Source organism: Prionailurus bengalensis, chromosome A2 (genome assembly GCF_016509475.1).
Source record: "Prionailurus bengalensis isolate Pbe53 chromosome A2, Fcat_Pben_1.1_paternal_pri, whole genome shotgun sequence".
Lineage (NCBI taxonomy): Eukaryota > Metazoa > Chordata > Mammalia > Carnivora > Felidae > Prionailurus > Prionailurus bengalensis.
The window spans coordinates 90,110,251-90,137,171 of NC_057348.1; the positions used below are offsets into that span (position 1 = coordinate 90,110,251).

The following is a 26,921-nucleotide window of genomic DNA, read 5'->3' on the forward strand; positions in this document are numbered from 1 at the left end:
TATAATATATCAGAAGTTGATAAGTGATGTGAAGAAAGTAATGTTGGGCACAGACAAATAAGGCAAAGTGGGAGCAGAAGGTTACTATTTTTTATTCAGTGGCCAAAGAAAGCCTCTGTGCTAAGGTACCATTTGACCAGAAACATGAAGGAAAAGAAAATAGGGAACGTTGTCTGTATCTGGGGAAAAGACATTCCAAGAAAAGGGAAGACCAAATACAAAAGTCCACAGCTGGAAGAATATCAGGGAGGTGACTAAGGATGACAGTAAGAGAAGATGAGTACAGAGAGGGGGCAGGTCATGTAGGACCTTGGAAATCACTGTAAAGACTTTTACTTTTTTACTGTAAAGAACTGGGAAAAACACTCAAAGGATGTGGAGTGACCTAACTTTAAAAGCATCATTTTCATCATCTTGGCTGTGTGGGCAGAATATAAGAGAGGGAGGAGGCAGAGACATAATTCCAGAAGCTACTGCATAGTCCAGATGTTGGTGGTTAAAAATCAGGGTGGCAGTGATGGAAAGCAATCAAGTGTTCAGATGTTGTATATAATTTGAAGGTGAAGCTGACAAGATGAGCTGCACTAGGGAGGAGGACTAATGCCTGACATTATTTTATTAGAGTTTAACACTTGTGGCCTGACTTTGATCCCTAGACACAGAAGCACATATAGCTTTTCTTAGTTGTTTGAGCCTCAGGGTGAATGAGTTTCTGATCCTCACCTGAAAACACATTTTGATAAGAAAGAGGAAAAACTAGAGATGTTGGGAAACTAAGAGGAGGCAAAAGGAATGCAAAATAGAAAAACACACAAATTAAGCCCTTCCATTTTCAAATTATTTTATCGTACATCCGCTTTCATACATCTTGAGGGATGGAGGAGAGAATAACAGAACACAATTGGGAAGAAAGAATGACAGCATATCGTGGCAATAATGGACTGGGGTGTTTAGTTGAAGACCAAGTGGAATTTCTATCAATAAGTTAATTGAGTTGTATTCTGGGTAATAAAATAGTACGTGCCATATTTTCTTTTTCCATGAATATTGTCTCGCAAGAAATAAATCACTGAATGAAGAAGGCTTTGCATTCTTAAGTTCTAACTCCACATTTGGAAATTACATCTTGGGTCTGTAGATTTTCATCCCGCATCATAACGAATGTGATTTCCTCTCAAATCTACTGTTAATGATTTAAGACCTTTATCCCGAGAATCTAGCCTCGTTTCTTAATAACTGATTCTGTGTCTTCCACCGTGAACTCTGACAAAGCAAGGCTACCGAAGCAGCGGCTAGTAGAGTCATCATCTTCCCAGACAACTTGTATGAATCAGCAGAAGAACATCTGGAAGGGGACCTAAGGTCCCTAGCACAAGTAAAATTAAGGTGATGAGTAAGAAAACAGGTTCAATAACAAAGTAGGAGGAAAAAGCAACAAACAGCTGGTAGAAACTGAATTCAATGACCATAGCATTAAAATATCTAAACAAGCAGACATGCTGGGAAAAATTTTGGGGGGTTACCAGGAGCAAAGAAATGGAACAGATGGAAACAAAGTGGAATGTCTGTTCTGTTTAAATGTTTGTTTTACTTTTTTCCCCGCATCTGATATATTACACAGTTAGAGTAACACACTGATTCTCAGGAACCAAGTCCCAACTACTAAATTGACTAACAGACTTGGCATCCATACAAACCTATTAAAGAAATATGTTTAGCATTGATTGAGGGCCCAGGTACCTGAAAAAAACGGGGTCATTTTTTCCAAAGCCCAGCCAGCCTGTGCATTACTGGCGGAAGAGAAATGGATTTCACAGTGCAAGACAAAGCTGCCACTTGGCTGCATTGATTTCCGATGCCTCACGGAGTTTGTGAAGTAAAATATGCCTTTTGATGGGTGTGAATGGCCCTGTGGTGATCAATGGTGGAACGTACCAGGTTCTTTTCCACTGTGTTCACTGTTCGAGTTGAGTAGCACCACCTTAGCCTGGGGTAACTAGCAGCTGCTCCTCACCCCCTCCTCCCAGGAAAGCCAGAAATAAGCCTGCATGCCTCTTATTTCTGAAGGAAAGTCTGATTACAGGACTCTGCTTAGCCGCACTTAAGAAAATGGGCTAAACTTACACTATTAAAACCCTCAGGAGAATTTCATTAGAGTAATAGCAAGAGCTCATCACAAACACACACATGAAAATGACAGTACTTTGCTCTGGCACAGAGTTTACTACCTTGGGGAATAACAGATGGGCTAAGATGGGAGGCATATGTAAAATATTTATGACAGGCAAAGTAATTGAGATAGTAAACTCATAAAACAGTAATTTCCTCTACTATATTCAGCAGCACATACAAAAATGAGAATATTTTTTACATAATAAAATAAAATGCACAGGCAAAAGCTACAGATGGAACAGTAAAGGAGATGCAGAAAAACACAAGTTACAGTTCCCTTTAATCCACTTGAAAGCGGTTAGGGACAAAATAACTGCAGAAAGAGTCTTGGGGAGTCTTTGCTGTTGTGATTCCTGGTAAGAAAACCCTGAATTTGTATTAGCTTCCTTTCAAAGAGTTTAGATGAGTTCTAACGTAGGGTGTTCCCTTCATTGTCCCTGTGAAGCGGGTAGATGAATCAAAGTTACTCTGCAAGTTTTCATAATGATTATCTCCAGGCGGGGTGGGGGTGGGGTGGGTAGGGGAACATCATTTGAAGCTATAATTTAGGATTTTCCATGCAGCTACCTTTGTAGCCCCTGTACTTATTACCTACCTAGTCAAGATACACTCAATTTTTTTAGAAGTTAGAATGCATTGAACAAGAAAATCTGAAGATCACACTTGAGAACAGCATTACGGCAAACTCCAAAAGTATGGGGAGTATAACCGGAGGTTTCTGATACGATCTTTAAAAATGCAGGCAGAAAGGGTATCAGAGTGATCCAAGATAGACACAGAGCATGAACATACCAGCCTCTGGTTCTCCTAGACTTACCCCTATGACATATCATTCCTCTTCAAGCTCTGGAAATGAACAATCTGCACAGAAATAATAAAACCTGAGCCTGGAAAAGATGAAGAGATTAGTGAAAATGTCAAAGGCACCAGGCTGGCCCTGGGGTGTTCACAGCCTGAGCTCCTTCTCTTCGCAGGGATGGTTGATGGTCATTGTCACCATGTGGCTTGAGAAGAAAAAAGGCCTACCTGACCCCAGACAGGGCTACCCATATGCCTCCTATTTGCTGGTCATTTCTTCAGGTGAAAAGATTATATCCTTCTTGAAACTTCCATTGGTTCCCCTGTTCTTTGAAATGCAACAAATTTATATAGTCATTCAGAAAATATTTATAGAGGTTCTAAAAGGGTGTATTCCATAACCACCAACTGGGATAAAATAATGAAAAAGACAGAGCCCCTGGATACTTCCTGGTCAAGATTATTAGAAGACATAAGATGTAACAAACAAACAAACAAAAAGGCAAGAAAAATATTGGTTTTAAAATTAGGTGATGTGACAGAGAATAACTGGTTGGCTATTTGAATTACATGGCCTGATGACAGCCTTTTACAGGAAGTGATATTTCAGATATAGATGATAAAAAGAAGCAAGACATGTGATGAAGTGAGGGAAGAACATTCCTGGCAGAGGCAGAAGCTATGGCAATGGCCTGACGTTGCCGTGATGTGCGTGTTTGAGGACAACAAGCGAAAAATGGGGACAAAACCATGGAATGAGATGAATGCAGAAAGATAGGCATGGTCTGAATCACCCTGGGACATACACACCAGAGCAAGGAAAGCACAGAAGGAAGCCACTGGAGGAGCAGAGGGAGGTGACTAACATTTAAAAATACTCTCACTGCTGTACAGAGAATGTGTGGCAGGGGAGCAAGAGGGGAAACAGAGATACCAGCGGCTCCACTGTTGGAGTAGCCAAAAGCCGGATAATGGCGCCTTGGCCCAAAGTGGTGGATGCAGAGATGGGTAGGCAGACGGGGAAGATTGAGTTGATTCGGCAGGATGATAGAGTTGACATGGGAGGTGGGACAAAGAAGGAAGGAAGCAGAAACGTTAGACTTCTGGTTTGGGTCGCTGACTGGATGGTGAGACCATTCACTGAAGGAAGGAAGACTAAATGGGGACAGGTTAGGAAATCAAGAGCTACTCTGTGGCTGGTTGGTTTTGAGATGTCTATTAAACATCCACATGGGGATGTCAACTTGATATACGGAAAGAGAGAGACTGCAGAAAGAGCACAGAATGTCTGCTAGGTTTCCAGTGAACTGTGATTGAACTGCACCTCACCTTGTTCTTTCTTTCGCCTTACCTAGCTTTGATGAAGCTAGGGTTAGATAAAGTATGAAGAAACTTTGCAAGGAATGAAGTAAAACCCTCACATTTGAAATTATCACTATCACTTTCCATCCAGTGTTTATTTGGCATGCACTGTGTTAAAATGTCTTCATTGTGGAAGTTTCAGGAAATGTCAATTATGCCATGTTTTCTCCCAAAGTTATACCTTTCAGTGGGATCATATTGTAAAGAAAATTGAAGCCGATCCTAAAAATGATAAAAGGAAAAATATGTCCAAGAGTTAGCCTGTCACGGACTCTGCTATAACCTGACAGTCACACAGACTGGTCCTTATGGCTTTTCTCACATACCTAGCCAAGTAATCAGTGCAAAATTGAGAAGTTCAAGTTTCCCTAGTTGTGAGGCTGCTGGAAAGACTTCAGTGCCCTAAACATGGTGATTGAGCACATAATCTCAAATTTCATAATTAGTTTCTCCTCTGTGTTTAAAAAAATCCTATGGGGAAAAAAAATGCCCTTTTAGGGGGCAAGAATATTTCCACTGTCAAACATGAACACTTTAGCAGGGAATTATCTCATATGATTATTAACCAAGAGGTATGCATTTAAAGAAGAAGCCAGCCGACTGGTTGGTTTGACCTGAGCTGTGGTCAGGTAGCCAAGAGGATCAGTTCATTCTGGTCAAAGCATAGCATCATGGACAGGCTAAGGGATGTCACATAAACAGCTCTAAAGATTCTCTTGGCTACATAGTTGCACATCCTGTGGAGAATGGGGCTCCTTGCTTTTTTGTCCTCATTTGGTAAAAAGACAAAGCTGTATCTAGATTTCTCATAAAAACAAAACCTTCTAAGCGACAAGAGATATGAAGTGTACCTAGGAAAACTAAATGCTGTAAAAAGAATGAATATGCGTACTCATATTGTGCTCACACCCTGACACTGTTGTCATTAATGTCATTGACAAGAACATCATCCCTTTGAAATGTCTTCCTTTCTGAGAATTGTTAAGAATCTGAGTTCTTAGCACCCCAGCCCTTGCTAGAGTGTTTCCGCAGAGTTTCTCTACGTGAACAATGAAAGTGCATCAAACCACTCACTACGGCAGTCGAGCTCACGAGACTACGTGTGAGTCACCCCTGCCCAGAGAGAACAAAAGTAACGAAGGTACTAAAACCCGTAATGAATTTAACAAATGGCAGTGAGCTTTGAATTTTGCACATTGAATTTTAACCAGTTTATAGCTTACCAAAGCTCATTTTAAATCTACAAGAGACTCCTTTCAACAATGATGGTGCTTATCAACTCTCCAAGAGGTAGGTCATCAGCGGAGGAATGTGCCAGGATACAAACTCATTTTGAGCAGAACCTAGTTAGAACATGGGACTACCACAGCACTAAGTCGCTTAGCTTTGTCCAAAGCCAAATTAAAATGGGTTTTGAACTTAATTTTAACTGGTGTCTGAGATCATCCATTCCATTACCTACATGGCTCGCTTGACTGACACTGCATTTTCTGACCTGTTTTGTTTTCCAGCCTCTGCAAGCACGTACGTCCCCACGGTGTGCAATGGGCGGGAAGTTCTCGACGCCACCACCTCATCTCTGTGATTGTGAATTGCAGTTCAGTTTTCGTGTTTTTAGACTGTTAGACACAAGTGCTCACGTGCAGCTCCAGAATATGGAAACAGAGCAAAAGAACCCTAGTACCTTTTTTTTAGAAACAGTACAATAAATTATTTTTGAGGACTGTACAGTATATAGTGATGTGCTAGAACTTTTTAGGCTGATTTTAGTGCCCCTATTATTAACGATTCCCCCAAATGTGGAAATAACCATTGTTTACAGAGCTGAGCATTGGTGACAGGGTCTGACAGGGTCAGTCTAAAAAATATGGTGGCAATATTAGGTAACTTTTTTTCCTATGAAGTTTTTTGTAGGTCCTTGTTGTAACTAATTTAGGATGAGTTTCTATGTTGTATATTAAAGTTACATTACGTGTAACAGATTGTTTTTCTCAGCACAAAATAAAAAGCATCTGTATTAATGTAAAAATATTGAGAATAAAACCTTCAAGGTTTTCCAGCATGGTGGGTAACGGCTTATTCTTTTTTAATCGCTCCAAGTAATCTGAATATATTGACTTCAGATTACCTCTGCTTTTAATGTTGGAAATACTTGACTAAGCGTGCTTCTCTTTCCATCTACATACACTTTGAACACAAGCTGTCACCCTGGTAGAGAGTTCTGAGCAAAACTGGACTTCTTCATAGATCACAAAGATCAGATTTTGAGTGACGATACCATAACCATCAGGTTGTTTCAGGGGCCAGATGACAATATCTGTACTGGTTTCTTTAAGCCACATCTGTACAGCAGCCCAGAATTTGCCCAAATAGCCGTCAGATGCAGTAAGGAGAGGATTCCTACATTCTGAATGCAGACACTGTGGCCTGCCAGGCAAGGCAGGATGGCTCTCATTTTCAGAAGCACAAAGATGGGAAACTATTCTAATGTAACTATTCTAAACCAACCAGGAAGTTACTAGGAAGGAGGCTGGGATAGCATCCTGTCATGCCAATGGAAAACCATTCTCACCACAGATAGCGAATGGGGCAGTAAAATGCAGGAGCTGGTATTGGCCGGTGTGTTTCCAAAGTCCCAGTAACAGTACTCAGGCACACAGGCTTTTCACTCAACTTGAATATTTTACTAAGCTAAATACAGGAGTGAACAGGGAAAGCAAGGATAAGGTAAAACTGGCTTATTCTTACTCACACTTTCCCATTTTTCCTTGTAAACCCTTCAGTCACAAATCGTTTATCCACGTAGGAAAATTCACGAAGACCTCATCTTCCTGCCAAGGCCTGTGCCAGACACCGTGAAGACGGAACCTATTTGTTTCCTGGGCTGATTTAACAACTTACCACAAACAGGATCACTTAAAGCCACAGATCGTTATTCTCTCACAGTTCTGGAGGCCAGAAGTCCAGAATTACAGTGTTGGCTGCACCCCACCTGAGGTTCTGGGGAAGAATCCAGTCCGTGCTTCTTGTAGCTTCTAGTGGTTGCCAGCTTCCTTGGCTTGTGACCACATTACTCCAATCTCTGGCTGCATCTTCACATCACAGTCTGTGTGTCTGTCTGCCCCTCTGTGTGTCTCTTAGAAGAATACTTAAATACTTATCATTGTCCAGGACAAACTCATCTCAATAACCTTCAGTGAACTACATCTGCAAAGGCTCTCTTTCCAAATAAACAGTCCCAGGTTCCAGGGGTGGAGATGTAGACACGCCTTGTGGGGGACCACTCTTAGCCCATGATGGAGAAATGATGTGATGCAGTTCCTACCTTTAAGGAGTTTAAAGACAGGAAACAATTCTATTTTTTTTTTATTTCTTCTGAGACAAAGAACACACATGTGTTTGAGTGGAGGAGGAGCAGAGAGAGGGGGAGAGAGAGAGAGACACAGAGAGAGAAAGAGAGAGTGAGACTCCCAAGCAGGCTCCATGCTCCATGTGGAGCTTGATGCGGGGCTCGAACTCACGAACCTCAAGATCATGACCTGAGCCGAGATCAAGAGTGGGACATTTAACCAACTGAGCCACCCAGGTGCCCCAGGACAGGAAGCAATTCTAATGAAAGAAGTATGACTGAGGACAACAGTGAGAGGAAGAGGAAGAGACTCAAAAGTAGGAAGGGCCCACCAGTTAAATAACCTGGGCCTGGTTCAGGAGGACATACCAATGCTATTTTTAAAACATCTAGAAATAGTAAGCAGGTACACACAGCCAACAGGACTGGGCTTGAAGGACTTCAAGTGAGGAGTCAGAGGTCAGAAATTTTCTATTTCCTTCTGAATGCATTTGAATTAGCGACATACTCAATCCATCCAGAAGTCACCCTGCTGCTCAAAGACAACAGTGCAAACCAGTCCCGGAATTGTCATATTCAAAGAAGACCCTGGATCTGGGGGAGTAGGTGAGGAGGATTGGGTAGTAGATTCAATGGGCACGAGATGGCACAAAAGAATCCTGCTGTGGCCAAAACTGGCAGGAGTGCTAGGTAAGCGTGCTCAGAATGAGCATCTGTTCAAGGTAAAAGCTGAGGCAAGGCTGAGGGGAGGGAGAATAAATGCAATCCACTGATGGGATGTGACAGTCTGAGGAAGGCGGTATCAGATAGGTTGTTCAGAGACACAGCTGATGCCTAAAACAACAAATTGATCATGGATCTTTTTAAACAAGACAATTAGTCCGTGGGTGAATCTTGAGAACACTGTATTTGAAAGCTGGGCTTTGATCTCTGGGCCACTGTGATTTTCACACTCCTCCTGCACACTGGAAGTGCAGTCACCTACGGTTCTTGTCGTTTTCTCCTTCCTTGCCATAAGCCTTGTTTCCTATTTGAAAGTGCATCACCTAACATGTGATCCCTGGAAATATTTTTTAAAAAAAAACAATCAAGAGTATGTATGGAAAACAGCAGCTATAAAATCATTTTTACATAAGCCATTTCAAACCAATAGGTTTTGAATTTTTTTTTCACTCCAGAAGAACATTTCATCCTTCTAGAATATAAAACTGGGTGAGCCGACCCGTCTTTGCAAAAACTTCCTGAATGTGTGGAACTCAGAATGATCTATCCTACTCATTAACATGGCAGGACCTAATGATGAGGGTTTCTATTGTTGGTTTTCTGAGTCTTTACAGTTTCTGAAATGTTCTGTGTCCTCTCTAGTTTAAATATTAATAGAATCTCTTGCCCACTCATGTTCATCACGGTAATATAAAAAGGCCCCATTTTCAAACTGTGGGACAGGCTGGTTGGCAGACCACACAGCAGAAAGATTAAGAGAAAGTCTGAGAAAGGAGGTAATTCAGCGAGGGTACCTTTACAGTCTTCACCTCCACACTCCCCCTGGGCTAGCCTCAGCTTTCCTCACTTACCTACCATGATAGCTTTGGGCTCCAGAGCTCTTCAGCAAAGGACTATAAGCATGAAGAAGTCAAGCAAGGTGAGGTGCCAGGAAAATGGAATACCAGTGTGGATTATAACCACCACAGCTCTAGTAACAAAGACCCAAACTCCTGAAAAAGGCAATGATCACTTCTGTCCTGTAATAGAAAGATTAAGTTTACAATGCCCACAGATTTCACTCTTTTATTTAACCCAACCAATGGTAATCTGAAGCAGCCATGTGCGATAAAGGAAATACTTTAGAGCCCTGCTCTAAACCAAATCTACCAATATCCACAGGCTATTTTAGATACAGCTTTTCTTCCAAGACTCATTAATAAAATGAGGCAAATTCAAGCAAATTAAAAGTTTTCGTAGGATATTTTGTTCAAGGAAACTGGAGGTCTGTTTCTTGAATCATCAATCATTAAAGGGATCCTAAGTGTCTTTTGCAGCACAGTAAATCTTAAAGTAGGATTTGGTAAATGTGTGTGGACAGAGGTGTGTGCTGCGAGGACACATACAAATGGACCAGGGGACCCTGTCCACGCTAGGGCTCAAGAATCTACGCTGAAGCTACTTTTGTACGTCAAAAGCCCCTACTTGGAGATACTGTGGTTACTTTAAATGGGTCCGTATATAAGACTGAATATTATCTCCAAAACCAGTTACCTTAGCAAAAGCGTTACATCGACGCCGAGAAAAGGCTTTTAAATCAATCTTGCTGGTTGAATCTGAACCAACTCATGTGCTTTAGTTTTATCATTTGCTTATCAATATCCACAACTGAGTTCCAAAACTATAAGAGTAACTGAGAAGAGTAACTGGCTTTGCCTTTGCACAGGCGGTTAAATCATCAAGGGAGGTTGTTGGGTTATTTTCTTTCTGAGTCTCTAAAGACTTGACAAACTCTTGAGGTGGTAAGCTCCTAAAGGGCAAAAACTCTGCATGCAGATTCTTCTGAATAATGTTGCTTATGGGTTGCTGCAATTAAAACCAGTAGTTAGCAAACCATAGCTCAGAGACCAAATCCTAGTCCGGCACCTGTTTTTGTAAGATCTGTGAGCCAAGAACATTTCTAGGTTTTTACATAATTGAGACAAGAATCAAGAATGTGTCATGACAAGTGAAATATAAATGACACTCAAATTTCTACGTACATAAAGTTTTATTGGAATGCAGCCACACCCATTTGTTGGCATATGGTCTGTGGCTGCTTTCACGCCAGAGCAGCAGAGCTGAGGAGCTGCAACAGAGACCACATGTCCTGCAAGGCTGAAAATATTTACTATCTGATTCTTTACAGCAAAATTTGCTGGTCTCTGATCCAGACAATTGCATTAGTAATATCAATTGTAATGGTAGTATCAGTATCAACTGCAATAGTGTTATCAATTTTCAATTATTTGTCCCCGTATCCAAGTTTTTACTTCCTTCATTTATGATCCTAAAATGAACTCATCTTAAAATGTTAAACTAAAAGAAATAAAATCCAGCAAGAATGTCATCTCTGGCCAGTTACTGTGAGGATGAAGTCCATTTTAGCACTCAACAAATGCATCAAGTATTGGGATTTTTTTTTTCCAGTTTACTCCCCTTGGGATCTTTCCTTTAGGACAACCTTAATTTAGAATTTGGTCTTATAAATCTGAGATAGTATTCATGGTTATGACAAACTAGATGTGAGGGTATTTTAATTTCTCTAAAGAAGATCTATTCTACCTAACTTCTGTGTAAAAAAAGATAAATGTGAGCAACACACTGACTTTAAACTTACCAGCTGCAGTCATCTTCCCACCCCAACTTCCAGGAAATTCACTTTCATGGGATGAGAGAAATGATCTGCACATTAGCTTCCCATTAGGAATGACCAGGAAGCATAGGAGGTAGTTCTATTTAGAGATGTCCAATGACAGATGCCCCAGAGGGTCTTGAAGAATCACAGTCAATCATGACCCTCCACCTACGAACCTGGAGACTCCACTTAATAAATGACTGGACCCAAGCAATTCTTCCAGATAAGCATTTAAACCATATTTTCTCCTTGGGAAGAAAATAACCACAAAAGTCTACACAAAAATACTATGAAACATTTTTAATCCTGCAAAGGACTTGATTACTAGCAACCAAAAAGGAGAAAAGTCAACAAGCATAAAATTCAGTCTTTTAAATCAAGTGGACATGTATCAAATTGCTCAACAGTGTTAAATGGCATGATGTAATTTATCCATAGAAGACATGGTCTCATCCAGCAGAAAACTGATTTAAATATGTTTTGACAGAGTGCTAAGAGATATTACAGGCAACCGTAGACTTAACGAAGTATTTAAGGCTTCAAAACCTGGGCCTCTTAGAAAAATAACCTACAACTTCTTCTTCTACCATTTATGAGGGGAAAGAAACAACAAATGTCTATTAAAAGTCACAGAAACATGATTAATTTGTTTATGCCTTTCAACATTCCACTGTGTTCTGCAAAGGCAAGACATAAAACTCCAGTAAATTTTATAGCTAAGATTGGTCTGAATATTTTCCTCGTGATACTCTTTCTGTCACACTTCTTCAGTGCTTGGAATAAAATGACAAATCACTGGGATCCAAAGGGAAAAGGCAGCTCCTTTCCAAAGATGGGGCGAGCTGACAAAATCTATTTTATACCTAAAATTAGAAATAAAATAAATAAATTCTTCAATACCAACTACATTTTCAGAGAGTTCATTAAAATTTAAGGCATTTTTTGACATGTCAGAGATTTTAGTCCAGTGACAGGAGAAGAAAGAAGCTACCTGGGAGCAAATCCCAATTATCTCTATGGCTTGGTACATACACACGGGGAGCACAGCCTAAGATGGAGAGAGGTGACAGGTGACTCTGTGGACCCTCCTGACTCTGTGCAGCCTGTCTACATTTGCCGGGGTTCCTCTGAAAAGGGGCATCTCAAATGGATTGTCACTCTTCTGTTTAAATTTGGATCAAGTTGGGGAACGTGTTTCATCAGCACGGTTTACCAGGGAAATGTGAGCAAGGCCAAAATAATTTCTTCTAATAATCTCTTATTTAAAAAAATAAGATTTAAGAAATTAAACATGGAAAAGGTTTATGCTAAGGGACGCCCTCCCTGAATTTCACAACAATAAAATAATGGCAACCTCATCTCAACTCATGAATCCCACAGCAAAGATGTACACAAAACAAACATTCATTCAACAATAACAGGATGGTCCAGTGTTTTACCCACCGAATAAGCACCATTATTTATTTTTCTCCCATTTTCCACAAAAATAAAGACATTACCTGCTGAATCCAAAATTACAAATCATACCTCATTCAAAGACTTGGGGCACACAAACACTGCCCCTGTGGCCTGCCTCTAAGGCAATCACTAGTCTTTTTAGAAATCTAGATTAAGATCTACAAAGATTACTGTTTATTGAAAACAAACCGGAGCACCTTAGATCATCAATGATCAATAAACTCCCCTCTTTCCCAGTTTTGAAACAATTAAAGTTTACACAAAATTAGTCAAATCCAATTTCTTCCAAACTTCTCTCAACAGATAACATTCAAGTCGTGCTAATACTAGAAACCCATCCATCAGAGGAAATATCACGATTACCTGGATCACTTCTGAATAAGAACAACACTTATTTCATAACTACTTATGGTATAACCACATTTTTAGTGTGAATACAATTATATGCAATGGTCCAAAATGGAATTCCTGCCTTATTTGCTCAAAATGAAAAATTTCTATGAAAGTCATAATTCTCAATGTGTTAACAGAAAAATAACCATATACCTTTGATGATTGATAGACAACAAATATACCACTGCCATTTTCTGTGAACCGTGAAATTATCCCAATACCTTTTCACAGTTATCTGTACTTATACACAAGCCATCCCCCTTTCTTCTTCATGACTTTGCAAGTGATTTTATAAACAAGCTTTCTCACTCATTTAAAATTATACTTCAAACATTACATAAATGGTTTTAAGCCATTTGATTTCTATGATCGTGTCAGCTTGCTTGTTTTCATGGGAAGTCTGGCTTCTCTTGGCCTTTTTTTTTTTAAATATTCCTTCAACACCTTCATTCAATCCCTTCTTACCAGTTCCAACAAGGATGAAATTTCAAAGGCAAATAGAAGTGTAGAAAACCCGAACACGTGTTTACATGTTTGCCTAAAAAGTTACTTACTCAGGCTTCTGAAATCAAGAAAGACCCTACGAAAAAATGAAAAACTTACTGTCTTTCTTTGTTCATGATTTTTTAATAGAAAAGATGTTTTAAGGTATGTCAGGAAAATAAATAATGGGAAAAAAAAAAACTCTACCTTAAAATTTTTTCAAATCTTCCCCAAAGAAAAGACATAAATGGGATCACAATGCATACGCTCAAATCTGCCCTCCAAAGCATACTTTTTATGTAGAAGTTATAAAGAATAAAAGTTACCCATTAATTATATGGCATGCATCAGCAGTGCACTGGTGGGCTTAACCTTGGTTTCCAGTTATGTCTATTTACAGATAAATCTCTTCCTGAGTGGAGCTTCATCTTCAGTTGAGACCCAAACCATTTGCTTTCCTATTTTTGGCAAGATACTTGACCATGTGATAAGGCAATCAAACATTTCAACCTCCTTCCCTTTTCAGTGGCATGGCCCTCCTCTGTGAGATCACCAATGTGCCGGATATGAGGACAGGATCTAAACTATGGTCCTCTGAAACTAGAGATCAGCTTTCTTTGTTCCTTAGCCTGAAGGCTACGGCACTGTCTTTTCATATATTTGGGGATCTTGAGGATTTCAGTTGAACAGATTCAAAATGGTCTTCTTTTTCCTATGAAGAAAAAAAACAAAATCAACTCAAATTCCAGTAAGATTTTAGGATCTTATGGGTCCAGAAGGAAAGTTCTGGATATCATTTCAATCTATATACCTGCCAATTGTAATTAGGATTTTACAGGAAGTGGCAGATATAAAACAAATAGCATGCCTACCCTAAAGGATGCTTTTGATGTCCAGGAGATAAGACAGACAAACCAAAATAGAAGCAAACACATTACTGCAATAGATACAAAAAGATGTAGCTGTGTTTTTTGTGAAGAAATCACTGAGACCCTTCCCAAAGGGATATCTGACCTCTGTGCCAAAATAGATGACCCTGACATGTGAATTTTTTACAAAAGAGAACTAACATAAACTATGTATTCTCAAGATAATATAGGATAAATAGAAGAAGAAGGACAGCAGAAATAAATGAGGACAGCACCAATAAGACATAAGATCGTTAGGGTTCATTGATATGTTTTAGGAAAATCTTTTGGGCATATACTTACTAAAGATATTAAAAGCAAGTCATCAGGTAATGTCAATAGTTTAACTCAAATCCATCATTGCTGGCTTGTGTTATGTATTACATTCAAACTGTAGCCTATTAAAATAAGTAATCCTTGGGGCACCTGGGTGGCTCAGCTGGTTGAGTGTTTGACTCTTGATTTCTGCTCAGGTCATGATCTCACACTTCATGAGTTTGAGCCCTGAGTTGGGCTCTGCACTGATAGTACAGAGCCTGCTTGGGATTCTCTCTCTCAAAATAAATAAACTTAAACAAAATTTTAAGTGAATCTTTAATGGGGAAAAAGAGAACTAAGAGAAGAGATTTCTCCCAATGTCTCATTGTTCACGTTAGAAAAAAACTTTCTGAATTCTACTGGAATGCAATGGGGTGACTATGCTTTCAAAGAGAATAGAGTGAAGGAAACTAGCATTATTTTTAAAGTAAAGGAAATAGAAGGCATACCAGTCCTAGGTGCAAACAGATGTGTGTCTGAAGTAGAGAAGTCAAATGAGACAATAAAAGTGAGTAGACACTGGGTGCCTGCCAGAAAGAATAAGGCTGCTTTTGTGCTTTCTCTCATTTGAGTGAAGTCCAAGACTTCAGACAAGCTTTAGGGCTAGAGGGAAAGGATTATAGGGAAAATGTCACCACATGGACACCAACCTATCACTTATCCCTGCCCATGCTGAGATGACATGGCCCTGGGAGGGCAGGATGCACATCTCCTCACTGCTCTCTGTGGCCCTGAAGAAGCTTGCCTGACGCCTCCTGTTGACAGGACTTCATTTTATTGAAATAACCACTGATGATTCAAATGTTTATTAAGCACCAATGCACTGCAAGAGCACGACTAGACTTCAGGGATACAAAATGTCTGTCCTCAAGGAGCCTACAGTGCATCATGGGAAAGAGCTTTAGGGTGTCAGCAATAAACTTAAAAGGAAATCCAAGATATTTATGGCCTTTCCTGGAGACAATTTGATTCAATATGTTCCTGAGGGGGAAAGAGGCAGAGGCCTGCTGGTGATCCTCAAGGCGTCACTTGAAATAAAACACTGAAAACACTTTATAGAATCATGTTAGCTTCATACAGCTTTAGATGCCATGTCCTCTGTGTTCCCATGGGATTTTGCTCCTATTGGTGAGATGGCGGGGTATATGCATCCAAACACATCCGCGTGTGTGTGGAGTCAGCACCACTACCTGAGACTTACGGATGGCAGAATTGCAGATTATTCATTTTTTTTATTTCCCAAAACATGACTCCAGGCCTACCCCATGGTAGGCTGTCAATCAGTGGTTATAAATATGTACTGAAATGCTACATTTCAGAAGGAAAAACACTGGACTTGAACTCAGCAGATGGGGTTTTTAATTCCTACCTAACCCTCCCTTGGACAAATAAGGAAAAGTCTCTAGATATCAGTTTACTCATGCATTAAATAAAGATGCCATACACGATTTTTTTTAAGTTCTGAATTCAAGAATTTACTAAAAAGTCAACTTCCAGAAGCTTCTCCTTACCTCATCACTACCCATTTACTGCATTCCCTTCTCCTGTGTTCTCCACGAGACTCTAACTCAATGCTCTTATCATACTGGATGATCATTGTGTGGGTGTGTCTGTGTGTATGTGTAAAATGTGCATGTGTCCTGCACTAATCAACTAGATAGTCTCTGACGTATCACCAAAACCGGGCAGAGTGTCTAACAGACAATGTTCCATGAATGATGGCGGAATGAAAAAATAAAAGAAAAAAGTTGAAAAAAATTCCTGAAGATACATTTTTAAAGTTGCTGAGGAAAGTCAAGAAAAGTCAATCTATAGATAAAACCTGACAAGTCCAGTGTATTGGTAGGAAAATACCAAATAAGGTCTGGCCTTTAGGACATGAATAAGAATATATAAGATAAAGCAAATCTTAAATGACATTAAGACAGTTAAGAAACTTACAGCCATTTTTACTCTACAAAGCCAAGCATAAAAAAAAAAAATGTAAAGTAGGACACACTATTAAGATTTGTCCAATGATATACATAGCAGTTTTATTCAGAGCTAGATACTGGAAATGGCACAAGTATTCATCAATAGGAGAATGGGTAAACAAATTTTGGCATATCTATCTAATAGAATACTACTCCTGGATAAAAATGAATCTATTACTGATAAACAGAGGGTAGATAAATCTCAAAAACATTTTTCTGAAAGAAAACTTACACAAAATACTACACACTGTGTAATTACAATTATATGAAGTTCTAAAACAGATAAAACGAATCTACAGTTTAAAAAGATTACTTCAGTGGTTTCCTCTGGGGGGATAAGGATAGGGATCAGTTGCATGCAAAAGGACATGAGTCAGCTTTCAGTGGTGAGGCTAACATCTTATTTCTTGATAGGATTTGGGGTGACACAGCATATACACTTCTCAAAATTCATCAGATTGCATCCTTGTTATGTGGGCATTTCACTCTATGTAAACACTGTCCCTTAGAAAAAACTGAAAATATTTAATTCTCTCATTAGTTATATGTATCCTGAAGTGTTTAGGCATGAAACGTATTGAATTCTATAGCTTACTTTGAAATTCATCAAAAAAAAAAAAGATGTATTGATAAATGAAAGAGGGATAGACATTTAGAAAGATAGGTAATAAATCAGATGTAAAATTTAGGTGGTGGGTATATGACTGTACCACTGTATAATTCTTTCAGCTTTCCCATAACATTTTAAATTTTCATTTAAACAATTTTTAAATTATTCTGTCAATTAGAATTGCTATGCAAAACAGAATTAGGTGCACTGAGCCTTCTCAGGGAGAAAGACTTTATCTTCCACTACGTTTCCTGTGATTGTTTTCAGGTGCCTTTCAAGATTTCGATTCTCTGGCCATATAACAGCAACAAAGGAGGTCCTGCAATATGAGGAGACACTTAAAAGTTTACTAATACTTGTAATTCCCTCTTTTTCTTTTGCATTCAGCTTAGAGGTCACTCTGTCCTAAAAATCTTGCCTGGCACTAAATGCTTCCTCCATTATAAGACAATGCTCTTACAAATAAGGAATCACAAGATCAAATCAGGCAAGAGAAGTTTAAGTAAACTAATGATGATGGTAATTCTCCATGGGTCTCCTGTGTTTCTGAATGCTTGGGAGGAATATGTTCAATGTCCATTACGGTACACAATCTTCACAAATATGCTTATATTATAAAAAGCCTTGGATGGCATAGATAAAGTCTTCTTCTAGAACAAAAGAATAGTTTGCCTACAGCTCTCATACTGTCCCTCTCTGTGGAGCAAATGGCAGACATGCTTCCTGACTGTTATAAAACATTCAGATTCCCCAAGCTAAGGGCTCCTTTTCTATAACATAACCCACTGTGTGTCATCTAGTCTGCTTCACTCTGTAGTAAGTGGGGCTTCAGGAAACAAAGTAAACACTGTTGTCTTGACTACTGCTATTGCTGCAAGTAATAAACTTGTTTTGTCTCTGACCCAGCAGACTCCTGTCTTCAAAATGTCCAAGAAAGAATGCCAGGCTAATTTGTTGGCTAGCAAGTATAGTGCAGTTTCAGAACCTTGATAGTTCTTCACTGTTTTGCTGATGAGGATGGAAAATTGACAGAAAGGTATCTTTCTGGTTGACCAAATTATATGCTCAACAAAGTAATAAAATTGTCGTCCACTTCACTGCCTACAAATGGAAAGGAACTGAGGAAGTAGTTGTAGACTGAGTTCTGGGAAGTGGTTCCAAAATTTCATGGGTCAGCTGTCTGAATGGTGGCCTAGATGTTGTTAACACTCTTCTGAGAAGGAGGATTTCCTCACCAATCAGGCCATCAGCTGCAGCTGTGTTCCTTGCTAACAAATAATACTAAAATTCATTGTTATAGGAAAAGGTTTCACCCTTTTTCACACAGAGGTTACAGAGATATGTACCTACGATGACCATTAAAGAAAAATATGGAACCTACTTAAGGGCAGAAACTAGGTGACTTGTTAGAATTTTTGCTGATTCTCTTTGGAGATGATGTGGCAGGAATAAATGATCATTAAGAATGCACCCGCTGGGGCACCTGGGTGGCTCAGTCAGTTGAGTGTCTTTGACTTAGGCTCCGGTCATGATCTCCCAGCTCGTGGGTTTGAGCCCCGCGTCAGGCTCTGTGGTGACAGTTTGGAGCCTGAAGCCTGCTTCAGATTCTGTGTCTCCTTCTCTGCCCTACCCCCACTCATGCTCACTCTCTCTCTCTCTTTCTCAAAACTAAATAAATTTTTAAAAATGATTAAAAAAAAAAAAAAAAGAATGCACCAGCTGGGCCATCCTAGGAATAAACATCTCTTGTACTCTACCATGCCAACTTTATCAAAGATGACTATAAAAATCTCAGACATTTTGTGATGGGTCTTGACTGCAGTAACAAAGCTTTGGCCTTCTCTGGGAGATTTCCCTGAGACTAATTCCCACAGGAAAACCTAGTGAGGCTATGACTAGTATTGAGACTCTTCATGCCCCATATTGGGTTTACAATGCAGAAGGTCACTGGAGAATGAGAAACTGACCCAAAGGAATCTTCATAAGTTAGTATGATCAGCCCCACCTGAAAACTTCCCCTATCCTTTATTTTAAAACCAGGCTATAATTTAGATTGATGAAAATGAAGGGGTGCCCTGGATAGCTCAGTTGGTTAAGCGTCCAACTTCAGCTCAGGTCATGATCTCATGGTTCATGGGTTCGAGCTCCACATCAAGCTCTCTGCTGTCAGCTCAGATCCTGGAGCCTGCTTCAGATTCTGTGACCCCCTCTCTCTGCCCCTCCCTGCTTGTGCTCTCTCTCAAAAATAAATAAATAAACATTAAAAAAATGTTTTTAAAAGGCTCCAATATGTGAGTCAAGCCTAAATCAACAAAAGGACATAATACCCTCAGCCTCAGACAGAAATCAATTTTGCTAAGGAGTCGCAAAGCTGAAACAGATGATGTTAGGAATGATAACCTTGCCATTCAACATAGGATTTCACATAGACCAAAATACTGGAAGTTTGGTTGAGCAACTGCTGTGCTGCTTAAAAACAAAAGCAAACACATGCCTTGTTTGCTGTCACAGAAACTGCCTTTGTCTCTGCACCCTTAATTCCATCCTCCTCATCTACCTTGACTTTAGCTGCTTTAAAGAGAAAGATGATTAGTTTTCCTGTCACGGAGAGGGAAAGAAGGCTATGCACAACCATCTGAGTATGCTAGGGAGTTCTGAGGAGGGAAGGGATTCAAACATTTATCACTCGTTGTTGCAGCCACCAAAGTCACCATTCTACCAGAACCTGTGATAGGAGAGGGACATGCAAATTCAATGAATGGGGTTTAAGCAAGGCTCTCAGCAGGGAAGGTAAGATAATGTGACCTTGTGTGAAGGGCTCTACAGGCCTACTCAAGATGTTGCTGCTTCTACATCTGAAAAAGTAGGAGGTGAATATGCTTATACATCCTCATCTCCTAAGTACCAGAGGAGATTCCCCTGGTCAAGAACAGTCCCATGCAGAGAAGAGCTAGCAGAATATACCAAGGGTTCCTAATTCCTCTGCCATTTGCAACAAGTGCCTGTGTCATGACTACACAGAAGTTTCTCCACCTTCTGATGCCCTAAGTTGTCACAACCCAAATGATGCACTGTTGGTGTCAAGTTAAAAGTCCCAGTCTCAATAGCCCTGCCTGTGCTATCAGACTTCCGCCAACAAAGATGGTTGATAAACCCCAACAAAATTCAGGAACCTGCTAATTGACTAAAGGTTCTGGAGACTATGTGACTAGATTTGCCATCTGCCAGCCATGGAATAGCAGTCCAGCACCTTACCAGACTCTTTGCTATTGGAGACAATATGGCTTCACTTGAATATGCTCCCTGCTGTCTTCTATCAGCTAACCTACAAAGTAGTATCTTTTGAGGCAGGCCCAAACTAACAGGCTATGTTAAGTACTGTCCAGTAAGTTGAATCATGCTCTCCACCTTCGTGGCCTCACAACCCTAATGACCAGTTTGTGTTACAATTCTCAGTCATTAATGTTGCTGCCAATTAGAGACTCCAGCAATGGTAAAGAGCCTTCTCCCAGAAACATCTTTTGGGATTTTAGATTCATCACCTTGATATGGCTACCAGGTGTAGTCCTTGTGAAAAGCAACTATTTGCTTATTACTGAGTTCTTGACAAAACTTAAAGCCACTGCCATGAGCAGCTTGTGGCGCCATAGCCTGATAGTCCTGTTCATGGTGGGTCAGCAAGGTGGAAAAGGCATAATAAGCCTCACTTGTCAAATATAAATGATGTATTCAAGAATATAGCTGATACTGCCCAGCAGCAACTCAGTCTCACAGGAAAATATGGCAGCATACCCTATGGGGGGAATTTTATCCCCTACTCCACCTCCAAAAATGAAGCCACTGGCTCTGGCCCTTGGTTCACCAAAGTTCTACTACATGATTGGGGCTGCATTCACTGATGGTTTGGTTGATCTGACACCCAATGAGTGTCGACCAGCTGCTGTAGCTGTCCTATCTCAACACCAGGTATGAATAACTGAAAACCTACAAAATTGTCTGGCTCAGTGGACAGAACCCAAAGCCACTCTCATGGCTGTGGCCAGTACTTCTCTTGATAAACCTTATTCTATCTCCAGTAACTCTTGAGCTATTGCCAAGAGTCAATAAACTATTTGGTCTGCCACTTGGAAAACTATAGACTGGCACGTTAAAGTTACTCCCCTTTGGGGCAACAAATTCCAGAAACAAATCTTAGCTGATCAGATCATCTGGGTCATTCATGAAGATACTTCCATTAAGGACCCATTGTCTGAAAAGATCAAATGGAATTAAGCACATGGTAGAAACTGCACTGGACTGCCAAAAATGCTGCACAGACCCATCATTCTGTCCACCATGGCAATGAATCTGGCATCACACACTGAGCACAAAGTAAAGGACTGTTTTTTGGATGCAGAGGTTACCACAGCATGCAAGACTTGGGATTCATGTCAAAAGTTGACCAGCTTTTCCCTGGAAAATTGATTATGCATGTCACATCTCTGATCACCTCTCTTTCGGCTGTCAGTAATTCCTTACCACTTGTGATGCCTGTTCAGGTTATGGTGTTCCTCTTTCAGTCTGATCTGTTGACTCTAGCCACACCACTATGGCCTTTGAAAGCAATCTTATTAATGTTTGCGGCTTTATGAATCACTTCCAGTCTAAAATGATGCCCTTTTTATCACCAAAGCTACCCGAATATGGGCTGAAAGTACAGGTGTTCAGTGGACGTTCGACACTTCATACTGTTGAAAAATATCATTGACCATTAGAAGGGCCTTCTCAAAAATCAAATCAAAAGATTTCTGACTCTATCTCCCTCACCTCCTCCTAGTCCACACATTTAATAAGATCGTTCAGTTACTAAACATGGTTATCCCCAGAAAGGGATAATCTCCTCTTGGCTGTGTCACACATAATTATCAGTAAGAAAGTTGAGGTTATATGCACTTATATAAGGTTATATACACTTATAAAAAAATCCAGGTTTCTACCCTGACCACTCCTGGACATGATGTGTCCTTTTTACTCAAAAGCCACTCCCAGAATAGCTGGTAGTAAACCCCACCAGAAGGGAGTCTAGGAGATTCAAATATAATTCTAGTTTAGCCATCTGTATTGTTTTACTGGACTGTCAATAACCCTAGACCGAAAGAATACCAATCACTTCGCTGACTACACAGCTTATCAAGACCTCCTACCACAGCCCACATGGACAAGGGTAGAGGACACACTGGGTCTTCATCATAAGTTTTTTTTAATGCCTTTGTCCCTCTTGCACTTGAATGTTCTGGAGCATAGGTCTGGGTGCCAATAATGGGATAAGTAGAAATAAGGTGAAGTTTTAGCTGAAATGGGAAAAACTCATTTTGTGACAGAAGAAGATTAACAATGTAGTCTGATAATGAGGTGCCTGAGAAGGAGATACTTTAGACCCTGAGAGGTATGAACGATGGAAGGATGTTAATGATCATTTGTTTTTCAGAGCCACTCTGTCACCTTTTATAAAGGACAATGCCTTAGTGTTCCTCTCTCAAACCTAGGAGTCTCAAAGACTCCTAGGTCTACCATGCCCATCAGATGCTCTAACCGTAATTCCTCTTCAACTTACTGAGAAATCGATCCGAAGTAGCACAGGGAATGGCCCCAGCTTCTGCCCCCAAAACATCAACACTACCATTCCTATTGCCATTGCTCAGTCATTCCTTGGAGTGAAGAAGTACCACCTAGTTTGCAGCACGGGCAAACAGGAAAAGTTGGAAAGACTGCCCTCAAGCAGTCTCCTCAAAGACAGTGAAGAGACAGAATTACTTGAAGTAAATGGGGAACCTTAAGGTTTACTAGCCAGAAAGGAGCTTGCAGGCACCATCAGTCTGAGTTGCTTAACTAAAATAAGGTCCTATTTGGTATCTCCAACAACTGTAAACACTATTTTCTTTCCAAAGGCACTGTATGTATCTTCAGGACTGTACTTCTCGTGCAGAATCCAGGTATTAATTTCTCTCCTAAAAACATGGTGGCTTGATTTGTACCCTAGGAATGGTTCTAAGTGGTCATAATTCAATTATTTGTGGAAATAGCCCCAATATATCATTAACTCTTAAACAATTCCAAGGATTTTCAAAATGAGACTACTGTTGGTTATTTAGAGGTATCTGAAGGGATAACTGATGCTACTCACCTTCACCCTAAAGGCAGGTATTCAATTAGAAAAGGTGGTATGAAATTTGTCTCTGACTTTAGCTGAAATAATGAATGACACTATCTCAGCCTCTGATGACATTCATGTCAACATCAACTCACTATTCAGACACTATTATGGATGATATAATTGACCTAAACGTCACCCTTCAGGGCCAAGACAAAGTCTGTGAAGTCCCTCATACATTCTGTGGTGTCTGGATTGTCATCATCCTAGATCAAAAAGATAGTAACCACTTGGTTGAATATACTACTCACCAAGTTCCTCTGCCATGATATGTAGACAAAAGTGGGAGCTTTATTGGATCCTGCAAATTTTTGAAAACATCTGTGACTCTCTTCCACATGAATCTTATGGAAGAAAGATCCCGGTGCCAATGGAAAGATCGCAGGCTAAGCGGAAAGGTCAATAGAGGGACTTAAAGAGAAAGCTGTCTGGCTTTCTAAGGTGGACCCTCATGGTTTTTGTGATTTAATCAGCTAGTTGAATCTGGGACCCTGGGTGTATGTTTGAAGCTAACAATGAAGGTTCATCTCATCTTCCTGTCTGGTGTCCTAAGAGTAGTAGCTTTATTTAAATGCTATATGCAGTAAAGTGACCAGATTGAAACCCAGCCTTGGTCAATAATCAGATTAAACAGAGTGGTGGATACAGTGCTATACTAATGGGAAAACTGATCAGGAGCCAAGATGGTATAGAAATGAGGTTTGGAGGGGCACCTGGGTGGCTGTTGATGAAGCATCTGACTTTGGCTCAGGACATGATTTCACAGTTAGTGAGTTTGAGCCCAGTGTCGGGCTCTGTGCTGACAGCTCAGAGCTTGGAGCCTGCTTCAGATTCTGTGTCTCCATCTCTCTCTGCCCCTCCCCCACTCATGCTTGCTTTCTGTCTGTCTCTCTCTCTCTCAAAAATAAATAAACATTATAAAAATTTTAAAGGAAAAGAAATGAGGTTTGGATATTTTGGAGAGACAATTCTCCATGGTTCTTTTGGATTTCTTTACATCTTATGAGCAAGGCAGTGGTTTCTCTTTATTCAAGATTATCTCTTTAAGGATCTTGGTATAGAAAGCAGCCTTGGAAGTTAAAGATACTATATTTTTCGGGAGCAGATGTCAGGAAATAGTGTCTCCCTCTGGATCAATGAACACACATACTACCTGTCTAGAATAATAACAATAATAACTCTCTTTAGAGCAAAGAATAGGCATGCTAACTGCACATTCTAAAATAGCCAAGTAGCCAAAGCTTAGACTTGCTTTGCTGTAATGCAAGCCATTGAGTGTGCAAGGGACATTTGTTCCTGTTCACATAGCCCTGAGAAAAGTAGGATTTGGGGAACTGGTATAAATTCTGACACCCTGGCTAATGCTTCTGCTGTGAGTGCTGAGCAGTCCTTTGTCTCTGACCAGGAGCTTCATGTCTTCTAAACTGGCCAAGAAACAGTGGCAGGCTTATTTGATTTTTTTTGCAAGCAGGGCAACATCTCATCTCTTAATACTAACTGTACATTTGTTATCCCATAGCAATAGCATCCTTCTTAAGGTACCACATTGAAAAAAAAAAAAAGTTAATCATTAGCAGAAAGTAAAAATGGCTCATTCATTTTATTTTTAAATGATACCTTGTAATATATTTACATACTTACATGAGAGTAAAAGGAAATAGTTATTAAAACATTCTCAATAAATGTAATCTTTTGTCACTTGTCCTTCCTGCTGAAAATTATTTGAAACACATTTTCTTTCCTCTATTTAATTCTATCTTTAATGCTGAGGGGGTAAACTGCTAACTTCTCCTATTTTAGGTCAATGGTAAAGAATGTCAATAAAATGTGTTTACAAGCAACATTTAAGGCTTAATAATGTTAATCTGTTTGGACACAGTAATCATTTCAAACCTGACAAATGTGATGGCCTCTGATAAGGTACCTTTAATACCTCAACAGTTTATATAACTTTGGCCTTTTCAATGTGAAAACACCTTGTGACCAAATTTTTTTTTTAAAAGTAAGATCTTTAATTAACCTAAGACTTTTAAAATTAGAAAAGAATACATTATCTTTGTGAAAATCCAAAAAGTACAAAAATACACCATTTCAAAACTTAAAGATTCCAATTAGTTTAAGACTCCCAAAAAGCAGCCACTGTTAATGGTTTGATATGCGAAGACTAACTTAAATGAATATTTAATTACTGTGATCGTCTATGTGTTGTTTTACTTTACTTATCTTGGACCTATTAGCAGATATGTCAATCTTCACAGCTGCACAGTTGTATAGTATTCCATTACTTTGTATATGGAAATTCCTTATCTACTCCTTATTCATGGTGTATAAGGTTGTTTCTGCTTTGTTAGCCAGAAAAAAAACCAATGCTGCAGTGAATATTCTTATGTTTATATCCTGGTGTACTTCTAGTGGTATTTCTGTTGGATAACCAACCATGGAGAAAGAGCCAGACCAAATGACAGGGTTGTATGAATGCTACTACTAGGTTAATAAGCCCCTCATCAATAAATGCACAGTCATACCAGCTTACAATTCTGCTCTCACCTTTGTTGCCAAGGATTTGAGTTTTCCCAGTAGTGACTGTTTATTGGAATATACAACTTCTTCCTCATTATCTTCTCCTTCCATGATAGCACAACTGTCTGCAGCTGGGAGTTCACACTCCTTTGAGTTAGTTGTCATCACTAACTTGGAATATTTGTACTCCAGTCTAAGTAGTGATAAAGAAAGTGTCTGATTAATATAAATTAATACTCATTTTAGGTGGTCATAAACCAGCTCATTAAATGCTCTTGTAGTATAGTTGCTCTATTGCTAACAAATTTCCCTCGCCTATAGCTAAAGCACTATGTGTTCTCATTTACCTACCATCCATGCACAAATCTTTTCCAGGATTTCAGAGAATAATGAGAATAATGGCAGTACAGTTAAAGTTATCAATTAACTCACATTGATTAAACTGTCCTATTATGAAGAACTTTTGAAAAACAGAAAGAAACCTTGACATCTGAATGCATTTTCTTAATGTATAAATATTTGGAAGCTAACTCACTATATAATTTTCCAAAGTTTAGCTCATATGCATGAAAATACCATAGGTAAGTGATTTGGTTTGATTGTTTCTCTATACAACTCATTCCTTTCTATTTACTACCTTATAATAGATCAATATACATTCAGAAAATAGACTCAATATTCAACTCTAGATTCTTGGAGTATTGGAGTAAACAGAGGTCATATCTGCCTATAAACTTGGTCTATTTCTTTGCAAGTATCTTTCCACAAGAAACTGAAAAAGAAAACAGTGGAGCAAGAAGACACAATGTTGTCATGAAAAGAAAAATAGAGGCAGAGAGAGACAACTTGACTTCTGATCTCAGCTCTGCTCCCATCTACCTGAGCAAACCAGAGCCTCCATTGCTCTCTGTTTTATACATATAGGTCCAATTCAATAACCTCTAACATTCTATAATCTATTACCAGAATAATAATCATTTCCATTTCTTTTCTTAAAGGCCTTTCCTG

At 39.5% G+C, this 26,921-nt stretch overlaps 2 protein-coding genes across 3 annotated transcripts in view; one reads left to right on the forward strand and one right to left on the reverse strand.

The window, feature by feature from the left end:
* Nucleotides 1–6,394, forward strand: part of GRM3 (glutamate metabotropic receptor 3) — a 218,310-nt gene extending 211,916 nt beyond the window's left edge. For both annotated transcript variants that reach the window (XM_043588738.1, XM_043588739.1), the window contains one exon: nt 5,844–6,394. In XM_043588738.1, the coding sequence (XP_043444673.1) occupies nt 5,844–5,917 (74 nt within the window). In that variant the 3' untranslated portion in view covers nt 5,918–6,394. The remainder of the gene's footprint in view (nt 1–5,843) is intronic.
* A 6,945-nt stretch (nt 6,395–13,339) lies between these two features.
* ELAPOR2 (endosome-lysosome associated apoptosis and autophagy regulator family member 2) overlaps nt 13,340–26,921 on the reverse strand; it is a 179,259-nt gene continuing 165,677 nt past the window's right edge. Inside the window, exons 21-22 of the mRNA XM_043588737.1 lie at nt 25,941–26,106; nt 13,340–14,106 (exon numbers count right to left, since the gene is read on the reverse strand). Of these exons, the coding sequence (XP_043444672.1) occupies nt 14,047–14,106; nt 25,941–26,106 (226 nt within the window). The 3' untranslated portion in view covers nt 13,340–14,046. The remainder of the gene's footprint in view (nt 14,107–25,940; nt 26,107–26,921) is intronic.